Here is an 11959-nt window from a genome sequence, read left to right as displayed (position 1 = left end):
ATATTCACTGTTTAGATTACTCCGTGACTCTCCACTGCAGAGCCAAGAATAGGGCTGTAATTAAATTACCTTTTTGTGTATTTATTTTTCATGGAGTTAATAGTTGCCCTGGTTTTTTCTCCTTTGCTTCGTTTTCTATGTATCCCAACTGCTGGTTCTCCGACCAGGTCTGACAGGTCCTCGGGGTGCATCCCTTCATCCCCTGCTTAAGGGAGTGCAGTTTGTTCGCTAGAACTGCAGCAAGCTCTTCTCCTGGGAATTCTGTTTGCCATGTTCTGGGTCAGATTCCTTAATTCCTGGACCCTGTGTCCTTTTTCATAGTTCTTTTACCCCTTACCTGGTGAAGCACATCCATGGGTACCTTCTCTAAAGAGTCACTAGAGTTAGGCTTTCTTGGTGGCTCAGTGGTAAAGCATCAGCCTGCAAATGCAGGAGACCTGGGTTTGACCGCTGATCCGGGAGAATCCCACATGCCACGGAGCAACTAAGCCCACGCACCTCAAATGTGCTCTAGAGCCCTAACCGCAACTGCTGACTCCCGCACGCCCTAGAGCCTGTGTTCCACACCAGAGGAGCCACCGCAGTGAGAAGCCTGCGCACTGCAACTCGAGAGCAGCCCCTGCTGGCTCTAACTCGGGCAACGCCATGCAGCAATAAAGACCCAGCACAGCCAAAAAATAATTATTTTTAAAAGAATCTTTTTTAAAAAACTCACTAGAGTTAAAATTTTTAAGACACCATTTGTCTGAAGATTTGATTCAGTTCATCCATGTATGTGATACTTTGGGTCGAAACTTTGAAGGCGAAAGTCATTTTTATGGAAGGAAACCGTTGTTAAGGCAGTGCCCCCTCGGAGTCTGATTTTTGGTCATGCTGTTGACACTCTCCGGGCCATCTTTGCTTCTGACTTCTCTGAGGTTCTGAGACACCTGACGCATTACCATGTGTCACTAGATGTTATGCTGTGGGGTGGAGGCTTGCATCCAATTCCAAAAAATTGTTTCTTGAGTGATTTCTTCCCATTTTCTCTGTTCTCTCTGGAATCCTGATGAATCCCAGCATCTGATAAATGATAATTCCAGAGAGAATAGAACTGAATCCTCTGATTTTCTTCTGTCTTCTCTTATATTATCTCTTGGTTCTATTTTCTGAGAGGTTTTTACCTTTCAGCTCTTCTCTGGAATGGTTTTTAAAATTCTATTTTATTTTTTGGCTGTACCACATGGCATGTAGATCTCAGTTCCCCAGCAGGGGATCAAACCCGCACCCTCTTTAGTGGAAGCACAGAGTCTTAACTGCTGGACCACCAGGGAATTTCCTAGAATTCTGTTATTTTAATTCTCAGCTCTTTTTGTTCTCTGTTCAGTCTTTAATTATGGTACCTTTTCAAGGACATAGTTGAGTTCAACACCATCAATCAACTGGATTTAATTGACATCTACAGACTACTTCAACAACACTAAAATACACATTTTTTTGGAGCTCACATAGAACATTCACCAAGATCATATTCAGGACCATAAAAAACACTTTAACAGATTTACTAGAAATCATGAAGTGTCTGCTATTACACCAAAATGTAAATCGGTAACAAAAAAATAATTGGAAAATTTAAAAATACTTGGAGATTAAGCACTAGTCTTCTGAATAATACATGGGTCAAAGAAGAAATCTCAAATTTTAAAATATTTTTAACTAAAATGAAAACAACTTATCAAAATTTGTGGCTGTAGTGAAAGCATTGCTTAAAGGGAAATTTATAGCACTGAATGGATATATTAGAAAAGAAGAAAGACCTAAAATCAATAATCTACATTTCCACCATGGGAAACTAGAAAAAGAAGAGCAAAAGTAAATCCAAAGAAAACAAAAGGAAAAGAGCAGAAATCAATGAGATCGAAAATAGGAAATCAATAGAGAAAAAGCAATGAAAACCAAAAGCTGATTCTTTGAAATCTTAATAGAATCAACAAGAGCAACTGCCTATTTCCAAGTCTCGTACTGGGTAGAAGGGGTGGCGGGGCGGGCGGGGGGGGATCTCTCCTGAGAATTTTTAACCACATGCCTGCCTGAATAAGTCTGCAACCTGAATTGACAATACCTGGGTGATCCAAAACAGCCCTAGCTGAGAATTTAAAGTGCCGGGTTGGTTTGTCATCAGGCAACTGATAAACGTATTTCCTCTGTGGAGGAATTTACTTTTAACTCAATCTCAAAATATCCCCATTGAGATTCATTCTAAAAAGTATGAATTCACAGTCAAAACTCATGAATTGCAAGAAAATATGGCATTGTGATCAAGAGCAAACAATAAACCTGCATAATCAGGCCTCAAAAACTTAAGGTACTGGAATTACCAAACAATATATGTGTTTTCAATATATTTAAAGAAAAAGGAAACTTAAAATGTAAGATAGCAAGAGTATATAAAATAAGCAAATCTGAAAAGGAACCAAACAATTTCTAGAAATGATAAAATATTTGACATGTAAAACTCAACAGATAAGTGGGTACAACCACTAAGAACAGAAACAAAAAAAACTTCAATAGGTTGGTTTAGCAGCTGAAGAAAGACTTAACTGGGAGATAGATTTGTAGAAATTATCCAGAATGCCAGAAACAGAAAATATGAGCTAGCTATATAAGAGACAAGGAGGATGGAGTAGGAGGGTCTAATCAGAGTTCCAGTGGGGACAGAGAGATGACTGAGAATTGAAGAGAAGACAATTTTCTAGAACAGATGAAAGACATCAATTCATAGAATCAGGAAACCTAAGGAATCCTGTTAAGATAAGTACAAAGAAAACCACACTGGGACACATCACAGTAAAGCTGCAGAATACCAAAGAGAAAAGAACCTTTAAATCGGTTGGAGACAAAAAGTATCTTCAAAGAAACAGTAAGGACAGCAACAACAAAATTGAGACCACAAGGACAGAACGAAGTTTTCAGTCTATTGACAGGAAATAACTATTAGCCTGGGATTCTACATCCAGCAAAAAATGACTTTAAAAAGTAAAAAACTACAAAAGACAGGCGATGGCACAAAATAAAGGGGTAGAAATTTATCCAATAACTTAATTAAAATAGATAAAAGTGACTACTTCAAATAGAAAATATTTAAAAATCCATATTCAGGCCATTCTTAGGCAGAGAATGAAAGTAAAAGGATACAAACGCAACATATTTGGAATAGAAGGGAAATTTCTCAGCCTAATAGACATTTAAAAAAAAAAAAACTAGCAAATATATTTTATGGTAAAATATTGAAATTATTCCCTCTAATGTCAGAAACAAGTCAAGGGTGCCCACACTTTACTCTACCCAGACAGAGAGGCAAGAAAAATAAGATATAAAAAGTAACTTTTCATAGAGATGATTATACATACAGAAAACTCAGAATTTTCAAGTAAATCATAAATTTTAGGTTTCTTGGACATAAAAAATTATTTTCATAAGCCATGAATAACAGCAGCACAATATCAAGTACTTAAGTTTAACCAATTTATGAGACAAAGTAATTTTATTGAAAACATTAAATGGAGAGATACACCATGTTCACGACTGGAAACTTCAGTCTCATGTTGATGCTGATTTTCCCCAAATTGATATATAGATTCAGTTGGGTTCCATCACAATTTCAAAGGGGTTTTTATTGATAGAATGTAACAAGCTGATTCTAAAATTTATATGGAAGAACAAGGGCCAAGCATAGATCTTAGGGGAACACACACAGGCAGATAAAATGATCAGTGGGACAAAACAGAAAAATAAATTGTATATTTGACAGATCACTATACAGCAAGGAAAAGGAATGCCTCATAGCTACACATATTAATTTGGATAAATCTCAGAAACATGGTATTAAAGAAAAAAGCAAACTGCAGTAAAATAAACATGGTATAGCTTCATTTATATAAAAGTCAGAAATATGCAAAACAAAACATCTATAATAAAATCACAAAGCAAGCAAGGGAATGATTGAGACAGCACAGCATTTCCTCTACCAGGGAGAGGCACAGCAGGGACTACAGAGGGTATCCCCCTGCATTGGGAGCGCAGAGTCTTAACCACTGGGCTGCCAGGGAAGTCGAGGTCCCCATTTCTGAAATGGGGGTAGGGAGGGTGTTCTTTGTCTTGAAATATTTCCTTTCATCTCTTCACTTATTTAATTCAAAACCAAACAAAACAAGAAGATTCTAGAGGATGGGGGTAAAGCAGAGAAGATGGGAAGTCTGCCAGTGCTTATGTACAAAGAGACGGCGACACCAAGTTCCTAACAGAGTTAAATAGTAATAGTGCACGCTGTTTAGAAAAGCAGACAAGTCCTAAGCAGCCCAAACCTTCTGGCGTGGGCAGAGCCTTGGACTTCTCTGAGGGTTCTTGGAGGGCAACCTGCCACGTCAGTGGAGGGCTACCCCCTGCCCTAGCAGCATTTGTAGATTTTCACTTAACCCCACTTTGGGTCCAGCCCCTCACCCCCACCCTCCCCAGTTCCCCCAGGACACAAAGCTGCTTCAGAAGCCCACACCTCCACCCCAGTGGGGTAGCTGCTTGGCTGCAGGGGTCAGGTGGGTCCTGGGAGGAGGGAGAGCCTAGCTGCTCCTCACAGTCCCTCTTGTCAGCCCCAAACCTCGCCTTCCGTGGTGCTGGAGGAACCCCAGAGCCTCTCCAGGGCTCAGGGTGGGGGCTGGGGGGTTTGGTGGCCTCTCAGCCCCTCCCTCGGGGAACACTTAATTGCAGCGTCTGGTTCGCTAGGAGAGTAAGAGCCTCTACCCACTTTTCAGCTCTCAAAATGTCAGGGTTTTTGGTCTACTGCTGTCTCCGTATTTTCTCTTTGTAAATTTACATCATTTTTCATTTCTTTATTATCATTTTAGATTTTAAGAGGAAACAAGTAAACTCACAAAGCTAAACTTGCCACATGTAACTGGAAGTGTCTACTTACTGTATTTAAATAAGTGTTTAACAAGGAGCTCCTGAAGAGACCAGAGAGGAGGAGCTTAGCCATCTCGGCACCATCCTGCACAGATGCTTGAACATACCTCCCTCCCACCACCCCGATTTCTCTGCCTTGATTTTTTTGGTCAGGCAAAAAAAGGATGAAGTACAGAGTGCAAAGATCTGGGTTCATATCCAGACTCCTCCATTTACTACTGTGAAATCTTATCACATCAACTCTCACAGTGTGAAGTTCTTCACTGGCTTAATTACTGCCCGGGGAACTGGGTTAGCCGGAGACAAGTTCAGTGAGGTGGTGGCTGTTGAAAAGCTCCTCACTATAAAGCACCCAACCTGGGGAAGAATTGTGGTTTCTCATACCCTGGATCAGTACATTCTGCCTTAGCCTGCTGCTCCCCAACTCCCCAGCCCCCCTGCCCCAAGGCCACAGGAGGCAGAGCTCTGGATCCTCACACCCTCAGGCATTCTGTGGTTCCCAGGCCTGACAGTCAAAGAAAACAAAATCAGCAGCCTCGACCACCGAGGAGGACCAAAAACCCACAAAGCTGGAGGGAGTCCCAGAACCAAGTGGGCACTTTATTAACCTGGCAATGGGGCAGCCAGGCAGGCCGAGCAGCCCCTTGCCAGACCTTTCCTGGTCCTCAGGGGCCACTGACAGAGGCTGAATCCCAGGGCCCAAGCCCTGGACCCTAGGAGTCCAAGCTGGGCAAGGGCAAGCCCAAGGGTGGCGATGGGAGTTGCTGAAGCAGGCATTAAGTACCAGCCTGCCTCCCTCTGGGGGTGGGGGTGGGCCTGAAACGAGTTATGAGTCCCCTCTGCCGCTCGCCTTGTGCAGCTTGTACAAGCTCAGGCGCTTCCTGGAGTCAGGAAGCCATGAGTCCCACGTCGGCTGCGGTCTGGAAGGTGATCCCGTCCCCCGGCAGCGGGGAGGCCAGGAAAGGCCAGAGCCAGACGAGGACCCAGCGGGGCCCCAGAGCTGCCTGCAGGTTGTGGCAGGGGCCCAGGTTGTACGCATGCTGGCCCCGAGCCCACTCCCACGTGGTTTGGCCCCTGAGCAGCAACATCCCATGGAAGAGCAGTCCGGCCCCGCACAACAACGCACCCGCCACACACGTGTCGGTCACGAAGGCCAGGGCGAACTGCGCCAGAGACACTCTGCCTGCAGGGAGAGAGCAGAGAGGGTAAGGGAGCAGCAGCAGGCCCAGCCCTCCCAGAACCCGGCTTCTGCCCTCCCCTACCATGAAGCAGGGCGCGTTCCTCTGCTCCGCAACCTGCAGAGTCGCTGCTCCCTGGCCAGCCCATGCTGGCTAACAGGAACACACCGGTGAACTGGGCACATACAGCCCCCTGCCCTAGACACACCTTCACTCCTGCACCACACCCTTGTGAACACCCCCCACAAATGCCAGGCTAGCATCTCCAATCTCAGGGAACTCACAAGAGATTCAAGATATCATGTCTCAGTTACTTAATGACACCTGTGATGAGCATGACGACAGAAAAAGCATCTTGGACCATCCTCATCTATAACAGGTAGTAAGTATCAGCTGAACCAATGAAATGCAGGATGCCATGAAATGTTTTGCCAAGCAAGAGAAGCCTGACACATGTATTGTATGGTGCCATTTATATGAAATGTCCCAAACAGGCAATCCATGGAGATAGAAGATCAGTGGTTGCCAGGGGCTGGGGAGTGACTGCTTAAGGGGTAGAGGCTTGCTTTTGAGGGCAGTGAAAATGGTCTGGAATTAGACAGTGGTGATGGCTGGACTACACTGTGAGTATACTGGAGACAACTGAATTGTGCAGTTGAAGATGGTTACAATTATGAGTAATTGTAACTGTAGTTACAATTAGTAACTGTAGTTACAATTATGCTATGTGAATTTTTCTTCAGTAAAAAAAAGAGCTCGCTTCACTGTTCACCTGAAACTATCACAACACTGGTAATCGTCTATAGCTCAATACAAAATAAAAAATTCAGAAAAGAAAAAAGAGAGAGCTGGGCTTCTCTGGTGGCTCAGTGGTAAGGAATCTACCTGCCAATGCACGGTTCAATCCCTGGTCCAGGAAGATCCCGCATGATGTGGAGCAACTAAGCCTGTGTGCCACAACTATTGAGCCTGTGCTCTGGAAGCTGGGCACTGCAGCAACAAGCTCGTACACTCTCGAGCCTCTGCTCTGCAACGAGAAGCCCGCACTGCCACTGGAAAGTAGCCCCTGCTCACCACAACTAGGAGAGCCTGCTGAGGCAAAGAAGACCCAGTGCAGCCAGAAACAATGAAAATTCAAAAATTAGTTTATAAAAAAGCCTATTGGTGGGGGTGGGTAGATGACACGCAAACTTATTAAGAGGCTCAGGTAAATAAACTTCATCTATTTTGAGAGTGTTGTCTACTTAGGGTGGTTTGCCTTTTCATACTGTTCATGGGGTTCTCAAGGCAAGAATGCTGAAGTGGTTCGCCATTCCCTTCTGCAGTGGACCACTGCAGACTGGTTTTCTCAAACCAGTCAATCCTAAAGGAAATCAACCCTGAATATTCATTAAAAGGACTGATGCTGAAGCTGCAATACTTTGGCCACCTGATGCGAAGATCCGACTCACTGGAAAAGACCCTGATACTGGGAAAGATTGCAGGCAGGAGGAGAAGGGGACGACAGAGGATGAGATGGTTGGATGGCATCACTGACTCAATGGACATGAGTTTGAGCAAGCTCTGGGAGTTGGTGAGGGACAGGGAAGCCTGGCGTGCTGCAGTCCCTGGGGTCGCAAAGAGTTGGGACACAAGTGAGTGATTGAACAGCAACTGAAAGTTGAGGAGGTATTTACTAGGTGAAGAGGGAAGGAAATATTCTGTTTGAAGGTCCTGAGGCATGATGGAGAGGTGTCTGCAAAACAAGTGAGTGGATGGTTCTGGAAGCTCAGGAAAGAAGCCAGGTTGGATGTGCAGATTTGTGAGTGGTTGGTACCCAGGCGGTTCTGAGACCCGGCAGAGTACGTAGAGAGATGAGAACGGTGTCTCAGTCAGAAAACCAGGCCCTTGGGGACCAGAGAGAGGGAAATCAGAAAGGAAGGAGGAAACTCTAGTACAAGCTGTTGGTGACGTCCAGGTAGAGCCCTTTCAGGAGATAGAAGGCCATCGGTGGTAAGAGGCTGAAAGGTCTCATGAAGCGAGAGAACTCAGAAGCCTCCTCTGGGTTTCGTGGAGACAGAGTCCGGGGGACTGTGGCAATCTTGGAGAATGGGTGGGGGCAGAAGCCAGTTTGGAACAGGGGTGGGGAGAGGCAAGGAAAAATAGCCTCTGAGCCCAGGCGAGTTCTTTGACTTGGCAGCTAATGGAAGACAGAAAGTGTGAGCCAGAGGAGGAGGACATGGGATGAGAGAGGCTTGGTACCAGGTGGAAAACCCAAAGGAAGCCCGGGGAGGGAGCCTGGAGTGGCCGGAGGAGAGGCAACTCACAGTGTGAGGCCTCCGAGCAGGGACGAAGGGCCGGCACCCGGGGAAGCTGGGGCAGTCAGCTTCCGCCCCAGGGCAGGACAGCCAATTCTGAACTACTTCTCTCTGTGATGGATTTTTAAGAGATGGGGGTTTGGAAGACAGGAAAGTGAGAAGGTCTGAGCTGCAGTGGAGGACAACCAGGAACTCCTGAGGGCCTGCTGAGGTCAGCAGCCGTGAACGTGACATGGTATCAGCTGTCATGAAGGAACAGGCATGTCTGGCAGCTCAGAGCAGACACAAGGGCGGATGCACAGAAGCCAGGAAGGCACAGCGGAAGGAAGATGGAGCCGAGAGGCCGGAGATGCTGCAGGAGGCTGGTGGAAATGAAGGCTCTATGCGGGACCTGGGGCAGTGAAGTGGAAGGTGCTGATGGACAGAAAGGTGAGGCCTAGGAGCTCCGGAGCGGATGTCACGGAGTAAAGAGTCAGAGCTGGGTAGGAGAGGAGGTGGGAGCAGACAGGGGGTGACTGATGGGGTGATTTGGGAGGTGACACATTTTGGATTCTGACGGACCGGGGTAGGATGTGGGAGGAGAAGATAAGAAATTGGGCCACTGGGGCCATTCACCCAGACTTTCGGATGCTAATGCACTCAACAAGGCCCAGGGCTGAGAGAGACTTGGTGCTGGCCTGTCTTCAGTGACTGTGGGGAGCACGTGGAAGACCATGGATGACCAAGAGGGGTCATGTGTTCAGAGAGGAGCAGCTGAGGGCTTGAGTGTCTGTGGAGACAGGGAGGTCACTGAGGAGGGCAGTGCAGGAAGCCAGGGTCAGCAGAGGAAGGCCCTGACAACCCCACTGGGCCTCCTCCCAAGGTCTCCCCTGGGCCACAGGGAGCAGATCCTGGGGAAAGAACTGGGCCTGGACAGGATAAGGAGACATACTCGCTGTTCTGAGTGGTTTCCAGAAATTTAGTAACTGCAGGACAAGGTTACAGAGAGGACTGTGGACAGCTCAGGAGGAAGGGGTCTGGGAGAGGAAGCCCGAAGCATTGCGGGGGGCGGAGAGCAAAGTATGAAAAACCAGTGGGGTTTCTATTTTCGGTGGTGTCGGAGGAGATTGCATTCATCCAGAACAGCCTCTCCAGCAGCCTCCTGATCCAAGATGTCCCCTCCCAACTTCCAAACACTGGACCTCCACCTGCCTGTAACCTTCTCTGGCTCCCCACTGCCCAGCCAAATGAGGGCCATCTCCTCACGCAGTTCTCATCTACCATCCTGGCCTTAATCCTCACATTTCCCACCAAATGTCTTCCCTGCTCCCAACCTCCAAGCCTGTGTTCACGCTGCTTCTCTAGGTATGAATGCCACTCCCTACCAAGACTACCTCCTCACCATCCCATCTGCCCTGCCCAGTGAGATCCCAGCAGTATTTCCTCCTCTGACTCTCAGCTAGAACTCTGTACCTGTGTCCAGGCCCCATGTTTTACCAGAATGCACACCCACGTGAATACCCGGCTGCCCCTGCCTCCTGAAACTGACCTTGGGACTGGGTCCCTAGGGCACTACCTGGAGAAGCTGCCAGGAATCCCACTGCCCGTCAGGATGGGCCTCGGCCTCTGTGGGGAGGTTCCCCCCGACCCCCTCCACCAAACACACACACTCCCCCACATCTAGGGCTCCCCACCTGTGAGCAACATGAGCCAGGGCAGCAGGAGCAGGGCGGCGGTATGGAGGGGTGTGTGGGCTCGCAGCAGGGCCGCCAGGGCCGGGCCCAGCAGCACAGAGGCGTGCAGCAGGATGCCCGCGCCGTGGAGCAGGAGACACAGGAAGGGCCGGTAGTTGCGGAAGCCCACGCAGCGGCCCAGCAGGCGGCAGTGGTGGTCCCGGCGGAGGATGCAGATGCGGCAGGTGGAGCAGTGCCCACTACGCGGTGGCACCTGGCTTTGGCACTGGTAGCAGTAACTGCAGGGGAGAAACCACAGGGTCAGTCCCTCCAGCAGCTCAGAGAGCCCCTCATGGTGCCAGGATCAGCCCCTGAGCCCATCCTGGGGAACCAGGCACAGTCCTCCCCCCCTGTTCTCGCTAAGCCTCGGGTCCCTCACAGGGGAGTAAATGCAGGCTGGACACCACTTCCCAAGCCTTTCCACTTCTAGCACAGTAGGTCTGACAACCCCAGTCCTGAGGTCTTTGGCTGGTTTCTGACATCTGGGAGCAAACTTTTGTCTTCCACTGTTACCAGCTTGGTCCAAGTCACCATATAACTCTGCCCAGAATTATTGCAACAGCCTCTTGACTGGTCTCCCTGATTCCACCTTTATCCCCTCTACTGTACTCTTGCCCCAGCAGCCTGACTGATCCTTTAAAAATCTAAGTTGGGAATTCCCTGTCAATCCAGTGGTTAGGACTCCTTGCTTTCATTGCTGAGGGCCTGGGTTCGATGGGCCACAACTACTGGCCCATTCCTGGTCCAGGAAGTAAAATCCCACAAGCCTGGCAGCGAGACCAAGAAAAAGAAATAAAATAAAATCTAAACCATATGCCTTCTCTGCTCAAAACCCCGAGATGGCTCTCCATTTCACTTCTGGTAAAAAGCAAAGTCTTCAAAGTCTGTTTACAAAGTCTTTACATCTCTAATCTCTCTTCTCCCCCGGCACACCACCTCAGCCACACTGGCTGTCTTGCTGTTCCCTGAACATGCTGGGCACACAACTGCCTCAGAGCCTTTGCATTGCCTGTCCCTTCTGCCTGGCACATGCTTCCCCCAGATGAATATGGCTAACTCTCCCCTCTCCTTCAAGTCTTTGCTCAAACGCCACCTTCTCTATGAAGCCTACCTTGACCACCCTATTTGAGACTGCACTCTTTCTGTTTCCTGACCACCAACACCTTCTAACATTCTACATTATTTATTTACAAGCCTGAGGTTTATCCCCTCCCCCACTGAAATCAGGAATACGTTTTATTGTACCTCCAGTGCCTAGAATAGTACCCTGCACATAATAATGTACTCAATAATATTCTTAAGTGAATGAATGAAACTCGTTCTGCCTTCTGGTTGTAAGAGAGTTCTCTGGCTCTAACAAACGACTCAAACATCTTCAGGTCCTAGGGCCCTCCCCCTGCGCCAAGCTCCCGCTTCTCCCCCGCGCCAGATCCCAAGCCCCACTCACGCCCAGCCCTGGCCCAGACCACGGCCGGCCAGCATCACACCCCGGATGCTGGGGTCCGAGCGCAGGAAGAGCCCCACGTTGCCCAGTAGGTTAAGCAGCTGGAAGGCTGCCAGCGCAACCTGCAGGGTCCGGGCCAAGGGTCCCAGCGGAGGTGGCCCGGGGCCCAGCACTAACACGTAAGCCAGCTCCAGGCCCACCGCCGCGGCCCAAAGCGCGGTGAGCACGAGGGGCAGCCGCGCGGGAGCCGCCTCCGCGGTCCCCACCGCCCAGGGCTGCCCCATGGCCTGCACCCACTAGCGTTAGGAGCCCCCTAGTACCCCGCCGCTTCCGTATTGAGGCAGGGATAGTGGCAAACGGACGTCTGCTACAACCAATAGAAGCTCGGAA

General features: G+C 48.5%; 1 protein-coding gene across 1 annotated transcript; it reads right to left on the bottom strand.

Moving 5' to 3' along the window:
- Nucleotides 1–3711: 3711 nt before the first annotated feature.
- ZDHHC24 (zDHHC palmitoyltransferase 24) lies at nucleotides 3712–11930 on the bottom strand. Its single transcript, XM_055415454.2, has 3 exons — nucleotides 11573–11930; nucleotides 10087–10364; nucleotides 3712–6121 (listed from the first exon to the last, which is right to left on the bottom strand). Exons 1-3 carry the CDS (start codon nucleotides 11851–11853, stop codon nucleotides 5826–5828), a joined length of 855 nt encoding a protein of 284 aa, XP_055271429.1. The 5' UTR covers nucleotides 11854–11930; the 3' UTR covers nucleotides 3712–5825.
- Between the last annotated feature and the right edge of the window lie 29 nt (nucleotides 11931–11959).

This window comes from Moschus berezovskii, chromosome 25, assembly GCF_049115385.1.
Source record: "Moschus berezovskii isolate FMDL1 chromosome 25, NW_MosBer_1.0, whole genome shotgun sequence".
NCBI classification, from domain to species: Eukaryota; Metazoa; Chordata; class Mammalia; order Artiodactyla; family Moschidae; genus Moschus; species Moschus berezovskii.
Note: the sequence above shows the minus strand (reverse complement) of the source record. Positions and strands in the feature narration are given on the sequence as shown.